The sequence below is a fragment of the Thalassophryne amazonica genome, unplaced genomic scaffold, assembly GCF_902500255.1.
Source record: "Thalassophryne amazonica unplaced genomic scaffold, fThaAma1.1, whole genome shotgun sequence".
Classification (NCBI taxonomy): domain Eukaryota; kingdom Metazoa; phylum Chordata; class Actinopteri; order Batrachoidiformes; family Batrachoididae; genus Thalassophryne; species Thalassophryne amazonica.
Genome location: NW_022986242.1, coordinates 282951 through 301669, shown reverse-complemented (window position 1 = coordinate 301669; position 18719 = coordinate 282951). Strand labels below are relative to the sequence as shown.

The 18719-nt window shown below is 42.6% G+C and overlaps 1 protein-coding gene across 1 annotated transcript in view; it reads left to right on the top strand.

Moving 5' to 3' along the window:
• LOC117505756 (atrial natriuretic peptide receptor 1-like) overlaps positions 1-18719 on the top strand; it is a 301825-nt gene that overhangs the window by 207680 nt on the left and 75426 nt on the right. The window contains exon 6 of the mRNA XM_034165299.1: positions 16197-16295. Within this exon, the coding sequence (XP_034021190.1) occupies positions 16197-16295 (99 nt within the window). The remainder of the gene's footprint in view (positions 1-16196; positions 16296-18719) is intronic.

Genomic DNA, 18719 nt, shown 5'->3' with positions numbered 1-18719 from the left:
GAAGGAAGGAGGAAGCAGGACTGTAACAAGCAGGAGTGAGGAGAGAGAGAGATCAGATCACACGTCCTCCCTATTTCCTCTCCATTAACGAGTATGAAGAGAAAATGCTCACCATGTACCCTGTACGGGCAAACATTGGTCTGGGTCCAGGGTTGGATCTAGAGGGGGCACATGGTGTTTAATTGAACCTTTATTGAACCAGGTTAGTCCCATTGAGATTGAGACCTCTTTTACAAGGGAGACCTGGACAATTGTAAAGTTTCCAATTCACCCAACCTGCATGTCTTTAAATGTGGGAGGAACCCAGAGGAAACCAACGCAAACATGAGGAGAAAATGCAAATTCCACACAGAAAGGCCACAGGTGGGAATCAAACCCATGACCTTTTTGCTGTGAAGCAACAGTGGCCACCGTGCTGCACCGTGTTTGCAGTGGTAAAGACTGGCCTGGAACCAGCTCTTGGCATAAGCCATACAGACAGTTGCCTAAGGTGCCACCTGCTGTAAAAAAGAAAAACATTAATGCTCGTCCGTTTGACAAATAAAAAAATGTGATTGAATAGCACAGATTCTTTGTAACTTTGCCCAAATCTGACGTCCATTTTTTGCATTCTAAAGTGGTGAAATCTTTTTTTTATGTCATTGTGAGCTATGTAACTTTCCCAGTAACGCGTACATGTTGTGGCCACATGCGGGGCCGTGGAGTGAAGCTTTTCTTTCCCGCCCTCTGTCTTCCTGTTACTCCTCCTCTCCCTGAGAGAGGAGTTGTACAGTCTGATGGTCTGAGGGACAAGGGAGTTTTTCAGTCTGTTGGTCCTGCACTTGGGAAGGAGCAGTCTGTGGGCGGTGAGGCTCCTCTGGTTAATATCCAGCAGTTTGTCCAGTGTTCTCTTCTCTGCCACCGTCACCAGAGAGTCCAGCTTCATGCCAACCACAGAGCCAACCCACCTGATCAGATTGTCCAACCTGGATGTGTCCTTCTTGGATGTGCTGACCCCCAGCACACCATGGTGTAAAAGAGGACGCTGGTTACAACGGACTGGTAGAACATCCACAGGAGTTTCCTGCAGATGTTAAATGACCGCAACCTCCTCAGGAAGTACAGCCTGCTCTGTCTCTTCCTGTACAGGTGGTTGGTGTCCATCACTATTGTGAGCAAGAAAGGATTCAGATCTGATCCTTGTGTAATCCCACCTCCACCTTGAATGAGTCTGTCATTCCTACTGTGCATCTCACTGCTGTCACACTGTCCTTGTACATGTCCTGCACTACACTCACATACTTCTCTGGCAGTCCAGACTTCCTCATACAATACCACAAATCTTCTCTTGGCACCCTGTCGTCAGCTTTCTCTAAATCCACAAACACACAATGCAACTCCTTCTGGTTTTATCTATACTTCTCCATCAGTACTCTCAGAGCAAACATTGCATCTGTAGTGTTCTTTCTTGGCATGAAACCATATTGTTGTTAACAGATCTTCACCTGTTTTCTAAGCCTAGCTTTTACTACTGTTTCCCATAACTTCATGCTGTGGCTGATCAACTTTATGCCTCTGTAGTTACTGCAGCGCTGCGCATCACCCTTGTTCTTAAAAATAGGAACCAGCACACTTTGTCTCCACTCCTCAAGCATCCTCTTATTTACAAAGATTTTATGAAACAATCTGGTTAGAAACATGACTGCCATCTCTCCAAGACATTTCCATGCCTCCACTGGAATGTCATCTGGACCAACTGCCTTTCCACTGTTCTTCCTCTCACCTACTCACTGAATTCCACACAACCAGTGGTGGGCACAGTTCCGCTAATCCGCTAACCAATTATTATCAAAGATAATGTTTTCATTATCGGATTTGTCAGGCTTCGTTAAGCTTACAGGCACTGAGTGACTGGACACAATTGCAGGACTCACAGACACAAGCGTTGGAGTAAGAAAAGGCTTTATCTTGTAAACAGGCTTAGGTTTGATATACTGGTGGACAGTCAGTGAAGTGGAGGTACAGGCAGGGCAAGACAATGGCGTAGTCCAAGGCAGGCAGGGTTCGGTGGCACGGAGAGACAAAGCAATCAGAGCAGAGGCAAAAACTCGGTCACAAAAATGAGGCAAGGTCATACACAGCTGGTCAGATCAAAAAACAAAACTAGTGCAAGGTTACTGAGGCTGGAACGAGGGGTGAGACACAGGGTGACAAGCACAACAAACTGGCAGATAGTGATGTTAAGCTCGAGTCAGTCTGCTCGACACAGAATCGAGCTTTCTGAACCAGAAGTGTCAGTGAGCAGCGTTTCGAGCATGCCCCCATCACGTGACCACTGCGAGCGAGGCCTCGTTACATCACACCACATGTCGAGCTTCGCGGAAAATTCGAATAATCTGGGCGTGTCAATACGACCCGCCAAGTATTTAAATGAGATCTGAATCGCAGCTCAAACCGTGGGTTTTTGAGAGGAGGAGATTGCTAGCGACACTGTTATTGCCAATTACCACGTGAATCGGAGCCAAGGAAAGCATTAGTTTATATTTAGGTCTAGTTTAGAGTTCATTTACTATAGTTAGCTACATACACATAGGATCTAACATAGACAGACACACACCAAACACAACAGGCATCCATTCACATACAACATTTATTCACATAGTACATCAACATAGGTTATAGGTCAGACTATATATTATAGGTAGATCAGAGACTGAGCTGAGTGACTGAAGAGCTGTGATTTTGTTGAAGTGAAAGGTGCGCGTGTGTGTGTGTGAGTAGTGGTGAGGAAGGGACATGGAGGAGCCAGTTCCAAAAAGAGCACGATCAATTGCTTGGGAGCACTTTGATCTAATAAGCCCCAAAAAGGTCAAGTGCTTGATTTGTGCTCAAGAGTTGACGTACAGTAACAAGACGTCTTCAATGCGGTGACACCTGAGGTCCAAACATCCCGAGACATCAGTGGCTGCTGCTCCTGGAGCAGGAATCAGGCCATGTAAGCTGTATTTTATTCTTTATCTAAGATTAAAACATAGTCATAAACAAAAATAGCTCAGCATGTCAGACTGTATTTCCATTAAAGGCAGACAAGCTGATCTGGATGAGGCACTGGTGGACTATGTTGTGGAAGATGCACAACCGTCCAAATAGTGGAAAGCAAAGCCTTCATGGCTTTACTACAAAGGTTTGACCCAACATATGCCCACCTCCAGAGGAGAAGACCAGCTCAAATACTGGGCGACACAAGTCGCAGTCTATCCCAATTTACAGAGAATGGCAAAAAAATATGCGAGCAGGTCTTCTCCAAAGCTGGAGAGGTGGTGAGGCAGAAGAGGAGCCGATTAAAGTCCAGCACTGTTGAAATTATTCGTTTTTTTAATAAAAATTGTTGAAAGTTGCACAATCACCATCGCCTGTCCCCTCTATTCTACTAATTACAGCAACATGAGCACCATTTGCAGAAGCACATGTCTTTCTCACTTTTCCCATCACATTTTAATCCAAATATAGTTTGAGGAATGATAACACAAATCTACATATTCTACAATAAAGGCTTTCAGAACCATTATGTGTGCATCTGTAGGGACTATTTATTTATTACATTAAAAATACATTTTTTCATGAAAAACCACATCAGTCATGAATTAATGCAAACATTTGTCATGGCACTCACTCAAGGTAATTCTCAAAGCAATCCAGCAGATGTCACCCTTCAAACTGTATCAAACGCGTTGAAGCAATGTGCCGATTTTCAGCCAGTTGTGTTGCAGTGGCTCGTTGGTTCACGAGGCTTTGAAATTGCCATCACTACTGGCAGAGAACACAGAAAAATGCAAGGCTTAAATAACAAGGTGTGATTAAGGAAAGTGAAAACAGGTGTGTGAGAAAGTTCAGGAAGGAGACAAAGCTGAGACAAGCAAGAGCAAGAGAGTGCAATAAATTAAACACTAAGAGGCATGGAAGAAAGAGACAAAGATGAAGCAAACAGGTACAAGAGCGTGCAGAAAAGTAAACACTAAGTAGACAGAAAGAAAGTGGAAGGTGAGTCCCAGACATAATGCAAGAAAATCAACACCTGGAAGGAGCAAAGAAACAAAATCAAGACAACAAAGGTGAGAACTGAAAGTGATCAACAAGAGAATTAAAGGCTGGGGCTGAAACTAAAACAGAACTAACATGTGGCAAAAGCATAACGAACAGAAATTACAAGCAATGACTATAGTAGTAAAATGCAAAATAAAACCAGTGACTAAAGCAGGGGTAGGCAACCTGTTCCAGAAAGAGCCATGAGGGTGCAGGTTTTCTTTGCAGCCACTGACTCCACCAGGTGATTTTACTGATTAATATCACTTTGAGCAGATGGAATCAAAGACAGGGGACATGAGCACAGACAGAACCAAGATGAAAACCCAGGCCCGGGGCAGCTCATGACAGGATTAGCTTTTCATATAACTTTGGAAACCATCACCGGTCTAATGATCTTCTGATAAGTTTTGGTTCGTTAATTTTTAGTCCGCTAACATTTCTGCAGATGTAGCTTTTTGTAGTAAAGGCACAGCTTTATCCTCTACAAACAGAGAAGAGCTAGTTCTAGAATAAACTGTTGTATCCTCTGCAGGCAAAGGAGAACTGGTCATAGAAAAGAAAAAAAGCTCATTTCTTTTGACCCCATACTGATACGCTGGCAATATCACCCAAGTCATCCAAAGGCATACAGTTTTAACTTATGGTTAAAATTTTAACCAAACTAATTTCAGACAAGTTATTTCAATTAATGTCACGTCTGAAGTTTTATAAAGTGAAAATATCAGATATATGTTTTAGTTTTAAAGTATTGCACTAATTTTAAAGGTTTTAGTGTGGACATGGTGTGTGCGCAGTGCATTCTGGGTAAAAGTTCACGACAGGAGAAATGCATTTGAGACGCTGTGATCAGGCTCCACTTGGACAACAACATTAAACTCTTTGTATATTGTGCCTAAAACTCTCATGAATATATTCTCTGGGTTTTTATTTATTGTTGTTATTGTGTTTGTTTTGTGTAAAAATGCCAGAAGCAGCCCAGGTTGCTTCCTCCAAAAGCCAAAAAGTCTGTTAAATTGTGATTCAGGCCGTGATATAACCGGCGTCAAAATGCATAGAACACTGCCATCTACTGGCGACCGGTTATATCACAGTGTTTTCGACCGCAGGATTTTAAAATTATCTGTAGGTTTCCAAAACCTGAGAGACCACACACGTGGGGATTAAAAAAAAAAAAGTCATAGATCTGACAGGTGTAGTTGTACAGTTTGTGGTGTTAGTCACACGGTAAAAACAACACACACAAACAGATTTCACACACAAACATTACCAGGTCAAACACCTCGCTTTCTGATTGGCTGCATGTCACATTTAGCTCCTCACATCCTTCTAGCATATCCACACCACACACGGCAGGAATATCTGATAAGATTATATTCAGCGTCATCACGATTGTTGGGGCGTCCTTAAGATTGTCGGAAGGGGAAGATCGGGTCCAATATCGGCCTAATTATCTTGCCATGTGAACCAGGCTTGATGTTATGACGCCTCACGGAGCTACTGATTGATCTTTTATAATACTGCACTGAGCCGCTAACCGATCGGATGTTATGACGCCTCACAGAGCGACTGACTGATCTGCTATAACACCGCACTGAGCCGCTAACCGATCGGATGTTATGACGCCTCACAGAGCGACTGATTGATGTGATATGCCACGGCACCGAACATGTTTTTGCAGTTATTTGATTTCTTTGTGTGACTGACATCGTTATTCAAGCATTCAAACAGCGATTCTTATCACCACACAACTTCAACAACCACACACAAGAAAGTTTTTTGACAGTTCTTGTTATTGAAAGAAACCTTGTCTCCCTAACCGGATAGCGTTCTGATGTCATCACGCATGCGCTTCGGTGCTGTCTAGCGGGATCTTGAAAATTTCTTTTTTTTATACAAATTAATAAAATGACATATTTTACAAAGCACATTTATTTGTAAACACCAACACGTTACATTGATTCACTTGTGTTGGTTTTTACATAGAATGAATGAATCAACCAATCAGTATGAGCAGAGGCTTAGTTACCCATAATCCCCTCTGGGCATCTGTGTGTTAATGTTAAAATCTTCAGAATTAGTGCATTATTTTAAAATGAACAGATGTGTTATATATATTACTTTGTACATTTTAAGAGTTTACATTAATGTAGTTATTCTATCTGGAATAATTTTATTTCTAAAGCAAAAACATAATTCAAACTTGCTTTCCATTTCAAGACCTCTGCCTCATCGCTGGACCGCTGTATCCTGTCAGGGTAAATGACTTTCTCCTACAGCAGGGGGCAGAGCGCACAAAGCGCACTGGCTCATTGGCTGTTTGGGTTTGTGATCGCTGTTGGTTCTATCAGAAGCTTTGTTGGTGTTTAAACTCAAAATCAGCTTCTTAGTAGCTGAGAGCGTATTTGAGGTAAAATTGAAAGTTATCAGTTATCTGTAGCTTCCGATACGTTTTTAGAGAGTTTATTGGTTTAGCGTTAAAAAAGATAACTTTTCAGTTAGCTGATTACCAGTTATTGAAGCTAACTTTTAGGTTAGCTGTGCCCACCACTGCACATAACATTCTTCTTCCTTCAACTTCCACCATTTGATCCTTGTTGAGTTCTCAATCTCTTCTTCTTCTTCTTTATTTACCTCTAAAGTCATTTTACAAACCACCATCTTGTGCTGTTTCGTTACACTCTCTCCTGCCACCACCTTACAGTATCTAATTTCTTTTAGTTTGCATCTCCTACACAGGATGTAGTCCACCTGTGTGCACCTTTCTCCACTCTTATGTCACCCTGTGATCCTCCTTTTTCCTAAAAGGTATTTAAAAAAAAACTTGGTGAATGCATGAAAGAAATTATTTGATATATCTAAACATAAACATAAAACCCTCTGAAGGCATTAATGAGCTGTCTCAGAGAAAGGTTGGCTGGATGACATCACCGATTTCCATGAAACTTTCCAGAAGTGAAGAACAATCATAAAAACTTGGACCCATAATATTTTTTCACTCCATAAAACGTTCTGAACAACTTTAGACAACTTTTAAAAAGATCCACTTTTGGCCATGCTTGCCGTCTCTACATTGAAATATAGAGTTAAAAAGCTGATTTTGAAAGTGAATGTTCTCAATTCTGGGGCAGCACGGTGGCTTAGTGGTTAGCGCTGTTGCCGCACAGTGAGAAGGTCGTGGGTTCAATTCCCGTGGCCTTTCTGTGTGGAGTTTGCATGCTCTCCCCGTGTTTGCGTGGGTTTCCTCCGGGTGCTCCGGTTTCCTCCCACATCCAAAGACATGCGGGTTAGGTGGATTGGACTCTTTAAAATTGTCCGTGGGTGTGTGTGTGGGTGTGTCTGTGTTTGTTTGTCTATTTGTGGCCCTGCGACAGACTGGCATCCTGTCCTGGGTGTACCCCGCCTCGCACTCTATGACTGCTGGGATAGGCTCCAGCCCCCCGTGACCCTTCATTGGACTAAGCAGTAGAAGATGAATGAATGAATGAATGAATGTTCTCAATTCTCTGTATTGCTATTACCTGTGTAAAAGAATTTAGGAAATGTTTTTAGTGTCTGTAGCGTGGCATATTGCAGTGTAAATTAGCAAAGTGACCTTTTCTGAGGGAATGTCAAATTCCCTAGTTACTGTCTTTAAACACAGAGGGCGTGACCGTCGAATCTGAGGCTGCAAATACTATATTGACCAAGCAGATGATAATATAATTCCAAAGCTAATTTATCCTATTTCATAACCTTTGAGTTTGTATTTCAAAATAATATATTTCACCAAAGATAGCTATGACAAAAAAGGTCAGCTAAGTAGAGAGGTGCTCGTCCGTGAACAGTTTTATTAGTGGGGTGGCACAGCAAAACAATTATGCATTCTGTGATAAAACCATCAAATTTAGCACACATATTCTAAATGAACCAATGTTTATTTTCAGATATGGAGCCATCCTGGAGCTGACCTCTAATGACCTACAGGGATCAATAAAGAATTACACAGAGTTTAAAATTAAAAAAGCTCCCAGTCATATTGAAAACTATACCACACTATTTGTCTGATCATAACAATTCCAAAAAGGTATAGTTTGGACTATCTATGACTGAATGTTGTGGAGTTATGAGGTACAAACAGCAAAAATGGTGACAAACATCAATTTTAGTTTGTAAAGGGGTCAAAAGCTCCGTCAATTTTGGTAAAAGGTGATACAAATTATTGGTTGAGCTAATAGGATTAATAAATGGAATAGTTTTGACTGTGCTGAAAGCTTGGTGTCCAAAGTAAAGGTCAAACAAGGTCGACATCCATTGAATTCTATGACCCGTGACATATGTTACCCTGTAACATTACAACTAAGCATGACACATGGTGCAAACTACAACCCCTGGCAAAAATTATGGAATCACCGGCCTCGGAGGATGTTCATTCAGTTGTTTAATTTTGTAGAAAAAAAGCAGATCACAGACATGACACAAAACTAAAGTCATTTCAAATGGCAACTTTCTGGCTTTAAGAAACACTATAAGAAATCAAGAAAAAAGATTGTGGCAGTCAGTAACGGTTACTTTTGTAGACCTAGTGTTGGGAAGGTGTCGTAGCACAGACCCACAACAGGGGGCGCAAATGAACGGACAATGAATAAGCCAAAAAGGTAACAATTTAATGTTGTGATAATACACAACGAAACGTACAGTAATTTGCACAGTTAATGTAACTCCAGGTGACGTGTGGGTAGGCTCGAAGATAGGAGACCCCCGACGAGAGAGAAGCCGCGTCCCACACGGCTTCCACCACCAACGGTCTGAAGAACACCGGAGCCGCCAAGTCCCGAATCCCCAGGTGGCCTCTGTCTTCGGCTGTCGACCCTGGTACTGCTGGCAGAAAGCAGAAATATGATGAGTGAGTGTGAGTCCGCACACTCAGTAATTCTCAGTCCGAACACAGTTAGGAGGGAGCACCTCCACCTCCAAATCACACACACTCGTGCAGCTCCTGGTCAACCACTTATCTGAGATGGGGTGTGAGGCGAAGCCGTCTCTGTCACAACAAACGCCAATCCTCTAGATAAGGCAACACTCCAGGAAAACGGCTGCAATAGAAGTTCAAGTTATTACACACACAGTGTTAGTCAGCAGAGAAATTACCTTGGTAATGGTATTCGATTTCTCGGCGGGGAGGTGGAGTTGCAGTCCGGCTTTTATGGTGGTGATGATGAACGAGTGACAGCTGGTGCAGAGGATGAGTGACAGCTGTCACTTCTTCTGGGTCTGGCGCCCTCTCGTGCTTGGAGCCTGCACTCCAAGCAGGGCGCCCTCTGGTGGTGGTGGGCCAGCAGTACCTCCTCTTCAGCGGCCCACACAACACCAAGCAGAGGGAAAAAATATGGAATCACTCAATTCTGAGGAAAAAATTATGGAATCACCCTGTAAATTTTCATCCCCAAAACTAACACCTGCATCAAATCACATCTGCTCGTTGATATTGACCCTATGCCATGACACTGACCCTATGTGTCTTTTTGCAAGGAATGTTTTCACAGTTTTTGCTCTATGGCAAGATGCATTATCATCTTGAAAAATGATTTCATCATCCCCAAACATCCTTTCAATTGTCCAAAATATCAACGTAAACTTGTGCATTTATTGATGATGTAATGACAGCCATCTCCCCAGTGCCTTTACCTGACATGCAGCCCCATATCATCAATGACTGTGGAAATTTATATGTTCTCTTCAGGCAGTCATCTTTATAAATCCCATTGGAACGGCACCAAACAAAAGTTCCAGCATCATCACCTTGCCCAATGCAGATTCGAGATTCATCACTGAATATGACTTTCATCCAGTCATCCACAGTCCACGATTGCTTTTCCTTAGCCCATTGTAACCTTGTTTTTTTCTGTTTAGGTGTTAATGATGGCTTTCCTTTAGCTTTTCTGTATGTAAATCCCATTTCCTTTAGGCGGTTTCTTACAGTTCGGTGACAGATGTTGACTCCAGTTTCCTCCCATTCATTCCTCATTTGTTTTGTTGTGCATTTTTCGATTTTTGAGACATATTGCTTTAAGTTTTCTGTCTTGACGCTTTGATGTCTTCCTTGGTCTACCAGTATGTTTGCCTTTAACAACCTTCCCATGTTGTTTGTATTTGGTCCAGAGTTTATACACAGCTGACTGAACAACCAACATCTTTTGCAACATTGTGTGATGATTTACCCTCTTTTAAGAGTTTGATAATCCTCTCCTTTGTTTCAATTGACATCTCTCGTGTTGGAGCCATGATTCATGTCAGTCCACTTGGTGCAACAGCTCTCCAAGGTGTGATCACTCCTTTTTAGATGCAGACTAACGAGCAGATCTGATCTGATGCAGGTGTTAGTTTTGGGGATGAAAATTTACAGGGTGATTCCATAATTTATTCCTCAGAATTGAGTGATTCCATATTTTTTTCCTCTGCTTGGTCTAAAAAAGTAACCGTTACTGACTGCCACAATCTTTTTTTCTTGATTTCTTATAGTGTTTCTTAAAGCCAGAAAGTTGCCATTTGAAATTACTTTAGTTTTGTGTCATGTCTGTGATCTGCTTTTTTTCTACAAAATTAAACAACTGAATGAACATCCTCTGAGGCCGGTGATTCCATAATTTTTACCAGGGGTTGTATTCCAACTATTCCATGTAAAGAGTACAAGTAGCTCTCACAGATGAGGTCCAGGAAACTGACATGGAGGCTGCCGTGGACTTACACGACAGAGCTCAAGTGAAGGGCTCGCTCTTCAGCCCTGAATGGCTAGTGTGTGTGTGTGTGTGTGTGTGTGTGTATACAGACATGTCTGATCTTTTGTTGCCATCCTACCATCTATAGGGCAAAGCAGTGTACTAAAGAATGACCTGAACTGGTCCAAACTTTGGTGCTGAATGACACTAACCTCTCATATTGCACTTTAAGATATGTCACGTGTGATCAGAATATTGCAGTGTTACTTGAGGCCAAGACCTTGTATCTGGGGGTTTGTCTGAATTTGTGCTTTGTGCAGAGTATTTCTAATTTTGAAATGTCAGGGCCATTGAATTTACAGTGAGAATTCTTGAGCTCTATGGCTTGGTAAAGATTGAAGAAATCATTATTCATGAGTTGACTTCGTTCAAGAGGTTGACAAAATCTTGGACTGAGAGGTCATGTTGTTCTTGTCTTGTTCATATGACCATATCTGTGTGTGACTTAGACAACCATTTCTTTGTACAGAGCACCAATAGCTACCTACCAAAAACAGAAAGGGAGATATATCAGTACAAATACAATTTCTAATTAATTTGCAATCTTTGATTTCAAAGATATATGTCATTACCTTAGATGACACAAAACGCACACTGGCTTTATTAGTTTGAAGAGAAAAAATGATCCTTGCACAATACTAGTTACATATAATAGGAGACTGTGAATGTAAACTTCTACTTTTACATTTTTTGACTTTGTAAACTTTGCATATCATGGTATGAGTGGAGAAAATACCTCTTTGTAATAAATGTATATTGTTATAAAAAAAAATTAAACACAAGCTTTTCATCAACTTCTTCTGTGTTTAGAATGCTCAATTTGATAACCTCACAGAAAATGAAGATACTTAAAACTGTGCATGTTAGCAATTAACTTTATGCTAATAATATGTTCTATTAATTGATGTCACAAATTACATTTTATCATTTCAGGTGCTAAAATGTCCTGTTAAGCACCAAAATATGTGAAAAATTGTAAAATTTGAGAATGACCTTGACCTCTAATCACCAAAATATCCACATAAAATGATTCTGCATACTGGAAAACATAGGAAAGGACATCTTATTTGCTGAAATAAGTAGAAAATTGACTGATTTATGAGATATTTGAAATTTCCTGCTCACCCAGATTTGGCCCTGAAAGTGCTCACTTATTCACCGTATTCAGCCCCGTCCACTTTTACAACAGAGGCATTTCCGTTTTGTCTTAGGACTTCCGCCGAGCGGTGTTTTCAATATAGAACAATGGAAGATATTACGTGGGTATAAACAAAAACCTTTTTGAAAAGCTCAAAGGGATCGACTCTGGCTCACCCACGGGTCAGAACAGAGTGGAATGATGACATGAAAAAGTGGCCCTCAGTTATTTTTAACTACTTTGTGTTGTCACTCGGTGCAGATGGTTTGGCTATGAGGAAATACGAGCTCCGTGCCGCACAGTGCCGCTGAAGCTCACATAAAAGCACAAGCAAGTTAAAATACTACCCGACAAGTAGTATCACCGTAATGCCAAGATTACGTAACATTAATATACGTATGCAGTGTTTGGTTGTATCAAACGCCAGAAAATGAGTAAATAAGAGAGCAGCTAACGCTACAAACACAGCTTACCCGTTTATCTCACTAGCATCCGCCGTGGCTTCTTCAGCGGAGCGTTATAGTCCAACCATTTCTCTGGGTAAAGATCCAGTGGTGTGGGTTTTTTCTTCATAAAATAAAAAGAACAGACATCAGGACGTTTGGGTGGATTTTTCAAATTCAGCGCCTTTATCCAGCACCGGAGATCCTTGTCTTTTGATGGAGGAGGAACAAGTTAAATGCTGGTCCACAGCACTCAGATCTCTGCTTTCCATGTTCAAAACATTGTTCTGAAAGTGATAGTTTCCTCTTTTTCCAGTTATTGTGGCACCCACGAACTGAACAATTAATGCTGCTCATGTTCAGGCACTTCTATCGTACTGTGTTCCCACGTAGCTAATCATTAGAAGCAGTGACAAACCGGAAGTTGTTTGACAAAATGGAGCCGCCCACCCTGACTTCCTGAATAAGGTGATTAGGGTTCAAAAAGTGTCAATTACAGAAATACGAGGTCTGTGAGAAAAGTAACAGACCTTTTTATTTTTTTCAAAAACTATATGGATTTGATTCATATGTTTTTACGTCAGCCAAGCTTGAACCTTCATGCACATGCGTGAGTTTTTCCACGCCTGTCAGTTGCATCATTCACCTGTGGGCAGGCTTTGAGTGAGCACTGGTCCACCCCTCTCGTTGTTGTTTCATTGCGAGGAAATGGCGGAATGATTTGGGCTTTTTTTCCATCAGAATTTTTTCAGAAACTGTTAGAGACAGGCAGCTGGAAACCATTCGAAAAATTGATCTGGCTTTCGGTGAAAATTTTACGGGCTTCACAGAGCATAAGGAGTGTTACTACAGCGTTAAAGATGGCCCACAATGGCGCATGGCACGCCGCGCTCCGAGCCGCCATCAAGAGGCAGAAAATGTTGGGAAAGTGTCGTAACACGGACCCACAACAGGGGGCGCAAGTGAACGGACAATGGATAAGAAAAGGAGTAACAATTTAATGTTGCGAAAGTACACAACGGAATACAAACAGAAATAACAGGTGCCAATTGTATACAAGAGGACAGTGGGCAGGCTCGAAGATAGGAGACCTCTGATGAACGAGGAGCCGGGGCCCACACCGCTTCCACCACCAACGGCCTGAAGAACACCGGAGCCGCCAAGTCCTGAATCCCCAGGTGGTCTCTGTCCTCCGTTGTCGGCCCTGGTACTGCTGGCAAAGAAGAAACAGAAGGAGGTGAGTGTGAGTCCTCACACCCAGCAACCTTTACACTCAAATTCTCTGGGAGGGAAAACCTCCACCTCCAGATACGTTTCTCTCGTGCAGCTCCTGTTGGTCCCTCTTCTGGATCACCACAGGAATGCGGCTGCACACAGAACAAAGTTTAGACAATCGATAAGTCAGCAGAGAAATTACCTTTGTGGTAGATGATTTCTCGGCGAGGAGGTGGAGTTGTGATCCGCTTCTTGTAAGGAGGTTAATGAGAGACAGCTGGTGAGGTTGACAGGTGACAGCTGTCACTTCCAATAGCTCTGGCGCCCTCTCATGCTTGAAGCCTGCACTCCAAGCAGGGCGCCGACTGGTGGTGGTGGGCCAGCAGTACCTCCTCTTCAGCGGCCCACATAACAGAAAACACCACATCATTTCTAAACGGATGGCTGTGTGGAGCCAGGACCATCATGTGCAATTTCTCTGGTTATCACAAGAGCTGGACATCAGCCATTTTTCGGCAGATTTCACTTTTAACAAGAGATTTTATCATGGAAAGCCGCGCGGAGGCTTTGCACGTCACGACCGATTCGCTGATCGAGCGAGACAAAGGAACACCTCCGTTTCGGTGCGCCAGGGCACAAGTTGGGACATGCCTATCTCGGCTTTCAATGCTTACCAGCCCAGTGAGTATAAGAGAAATTGTGGAGAGCTGGACATGTCCCAACTTGTCCCCTGGCACTCCGAAACGGAGGTGTTCCTTTGTCTCGCTCGATCAGCGAATCGGTCGTGACACGCAAAGCCTCCGCGCGGCTTTCCATGACAAAATCTCTTGTTAAAAGTGAAATCTGCAGGAAAATGGTTGATGTCCAGCTCTTGTGATAACCAGAGAAATTGCACACGATGGTCCCGGCTCCACACAGCCATCCGTTTAGAAATGATGTGGTGTTTTCTGCCTCTCGATGGCAGCTCGGAGCGCGGTGCGCAGTGCGCTATTGTGGGCCGTCCTTAAAGCTGTAGTAACACTCCTTATTCTCTGTGAAGCCCGTAAAATTTTCACCGAAAGCCAGATAAATTTTTTGAATGGTTTCCAGCTGCCTGTCTCTAACAGTTTCTGAAAAAATTCTGATGGAAAAAAAGCCCAAATCATTCCGCCATTTCCTCGCAATGAAACAATGACGAGAGGGGTGGACCACTCCTCCCACAAGGCGTGCTCACAGGCGAATGACGCAACCGACAGGCGTGGAAAAACTCACGCATGTGCACGAAGGTTCAAGCTTGGCTGATGTAAAAACATATGAATCAAATCCATATAGTTTTTGAAAAAAATAAAAAGGTACGATACCTTTCTCACAGACCTCGTATAAGGCAATATGCCACAGAGCGAACAGTGGTTTTTGAAGGTCACTGACACCCCGTATGAGGAATCACACTCACTTTTTCTGTCTACCCATCAAGAATTGAGAACCGATATGTCAAATTTGGCCATTTTTGCAATATTTTTAATGTAACACAATCTGAGGCCATTTTGACATCAAATTCTGAACTGACCAAAATTCAAGTAAAGTTTTGCCTGATGGAAAAAACTAACTTTGGCGTTCCTAATCAATCTACTTGAAGGGTAAAGGGTGAAAATTTCATCAAAATGAGAGTTGGTCATCCAGCCACCCAATGATTTTCTCTGAGACGGCTCATTAGAAGCTCTGACTTTAATATCTGAACATGTTCTTCCAATATTTTGGATTTTTATAAAGTGGCTTAAGTCATCACCACACAGGCTCCAAAGTATCATTGTTAGTTTTGCCTCAGATTTTAAAAATTTGCTCTGACAGAGCAAATTAACACAGACACGTCTGCATGCAAACTTTCAAAAAGTGCAGCACACAAAAATTCGTGTGATTTCAGGCTGTTCACAGGTGAAAGCAGAAATCAGCCATTAGGATGAAGGATTTATTTTTACTGACCTGCAGTCATCCAAAAAATAAGAAGCTTTTATTCAGTTTACACGTGCACACACGTACGCCTGTGTTACTGGATAATAATGCATGGCGTATTACACACACAATAAACACGGGTCACAGTTTGTCACATGACCGTGTGCGCGAGCGTCCTGATATATTTATGACTTTAATAAGCTCCCTGCCATTTCAGCTGCAGGTGCACCCCCAACCCCAATCAGCCCCCCTTAAATGTCAGAAAGACACCTGCCCACCACTCTGACCCCCCACTCCCCCCACCCCCGCCTCCAGACAGCAACACTTAACAGGATAAACCCGGCGGTTGCGTTTTTAGCATGAACGCCCTGTGACGCCGTCGTGAGGTTCCTGCTGCAGAAATGTTTAATTGCAGGTTATCTCAGAGTTAAGCTAACCTGTTAAAGAGCGTTTGCAGCCTTTGATTTCATAAACTGTTGGCCAAAGTTTTATGCTCATGTCCTTTGGGTTTTTTTTTTTTTTGTGGAACTTTTACATTCTGGTGTTACAAACATTTTGCTTTTGCCTTTTAAGATGAAAGTTTTTTGTTTGCTTTTTTTTGGCTCTTTTATGTCTTATCACAGTTTTGAAGTCTGTATCTGTGTTGGTCAGGTGTTTCAGGACTGACCTACCTGGATGAAAATGGGGACAGAGAGATAGACTTTGCTCTGTGGGACATCACCAACACCGAAAACACCACCTACCAGGTATGTGTGTGCGGGGGGGGGGGGCAATCAATGAACACACTTATATATTTGGTATTTGGTCAACATTCCAGCTGGGCATGAAAGTGCCAACTGCGTCAGGTGGAACACGTAAGCTGTGAGCTAGTTTTAGATGAAGATAGGGCCCTTCCTGTTGAAGACAGGGCCCTTCGTGTTGATGATAGGGCCCTTTCTGTTGAGGATAGGGCCCTTTGGGCTGAAGATAGGGCCCTTCATGTTGAAGACAGGGCCCTTCATGCTGATGATAGGGCCCTTCGTGTTGATGATAGGGCCCTTTCTGTTGAAGATAGGGCCCTTCGGTCTGAAGATAGGGCCCTTCATGCTGATGATAGGGCCCTTCGTGTTGATGATAGGGCCCTTTCTGTTGAAGATAGGGCCCTTTGGGCTGAAGATAGGACCCTTCATGTTGAAGATAGAGCCCTTCATGCTGATGATAGGGCCCTTCTGGTTGAAGATAGGGCCCTTTGTGTTGAAGATAGGGCCCTTCATGCTGATGCTAGGGCCCTCCGTGTTGAAGATAGGGCCCTTCGTGTTGATAATAGGGCCCTTTGTGTTTGGATGATTAACCTTCGGTAGCCTAATGTTCTTGTATAACCCATAGGGATCTGTTTGAGAGATTAGGTATATAAATCTCTCTACCTTTAAGGCTTGCTTGTTTAAGGCTTGTTAGTGTAGAACAGTGATTCCCAAAGTGTGGGCTGTGGCCCCCTGGTGGACCATAAAGGTACTGCAGATGGGCTTTGAGGTGTCATAAAAAAGTAAATCCCTTCAGATTCTCCCTTGTTTCACATCCAGGTCCAAAGTGGGTCTACATGTTGATTAGGCACAGGTTTTACACCAGCTCCACATGATATAGAGAATGGGCAGGGGTGGTCGTGATCCAGGAACTTTCTACTCTGGAAATGAGTGCACTAACTGCTTGGCCATAAATGTTAGGGCGGGCGGCTGCCCGGCACCCAGAGCGGCTGGACCCCAAAGCAGACTCCCAGACTAGGCTTTGGTATTCCAGGCCTTGGTTTGGTACACATGTGGTCAGTCAGCGAGGCAGAAGTACCAACAGGATTAGGCAGGGATGCAGTCAAAAATAAGCAGGGTTCAGAGGCATGAGCAAACACAGACTTCTGGGATGAAGCAAGAGGCAAGGTCGAGGAGAACAGAGCAGGATTCGGAACACGGCAAGACAAAACTCAGGACTGTGGAAGGCGCTGGAAAGTTTACAAAGACATCAATCTGGCAGTGAGCTGTGAGACTGTGAGGGCTTAAATAAGAGGTGGTGTAAACGAGGTGCATGTGCAGACTGATTAGGAAACAAGGTGCATGTGTGGAGGGAAGAATCTAGAAAGGGGCGTGGCTAGTGGACCAAGATAGTGTACTGTGCAAGATAGTTGAGGGAGGACTGATGAAAGAGACAAAGATGCGTGAGCAGGTGCGAGAGCGTGAGTGAATCAAAACACAAAGCAGACAGAAACAAGGTGAGAGACAAAGATATGAGGCAGGTGCAGTGATGTGAAGTGAGAACATGATCAGATATGACTGAGGGATGAAGACAAAATGGCAGGTGCAGGACGTGGAGTGAAACAGAGGTCTGTGAACAGAACATAAGAATTAATCAGAGGATAATGAGAAAATAAACCCAAGGACAAAACGAGACTGGAACTGACTAAGAAAACAAAGTGGCTAAACAAACTATAAATAAAACAGACTTGGTGATTAACACAACACGACACTAAAGCACAACAGATAATATAACAAATAAGAACCAAATAAACAATGAAAACACAAACTGACTGAACAAAACAAGAACAGAACTGAACGATGGCTAAAGTATGGATAACAAAGAAACAAAAAGTGACAAAGTAAAATAGAATAAACACATGATAAATAACATTATAAAACAGAGCTGGGCAGATGGTGGGTAAAAGAAGGAGGAAAAGATAGAATCAAAGCCCAGAGCCTGCCAAAATCATGACAATAAAAGCAACATTTAAAATAATTAAGGATTATTAACCGAGCAGGCAAGGTTAATAATTTGTTTCTTGTGTGGCTATGACATATATAAACACGCAAACTTACAGTATTGCACAAAAATATGAAAGGTGCTGACGTCTCGTAGTCAGACCCGTTCACTTCACCTCCATGAAGAACTTGCTAAAAGATGGTCCAGTCACTAGCTGGTAAGCATTCGATCTGTGTGCTCCAACTTGGTTTTTCTAATCTTGCTTTTAGCTTCCTGGTTTTTAATGAACTTTTCAATCTGTTTTTGACTGTTTGGTGCTGTGTTTTCATCTTGTTGGTCTTCATTTCATTTTGCATGTCCACTTTGAACTCGTTTGCTGTTTAATCCTCCATTTTCTTTGTTCATTTTTGTTTTATTTTACGCCATGAAAATTGTAAACAAAGGTGCAAATCT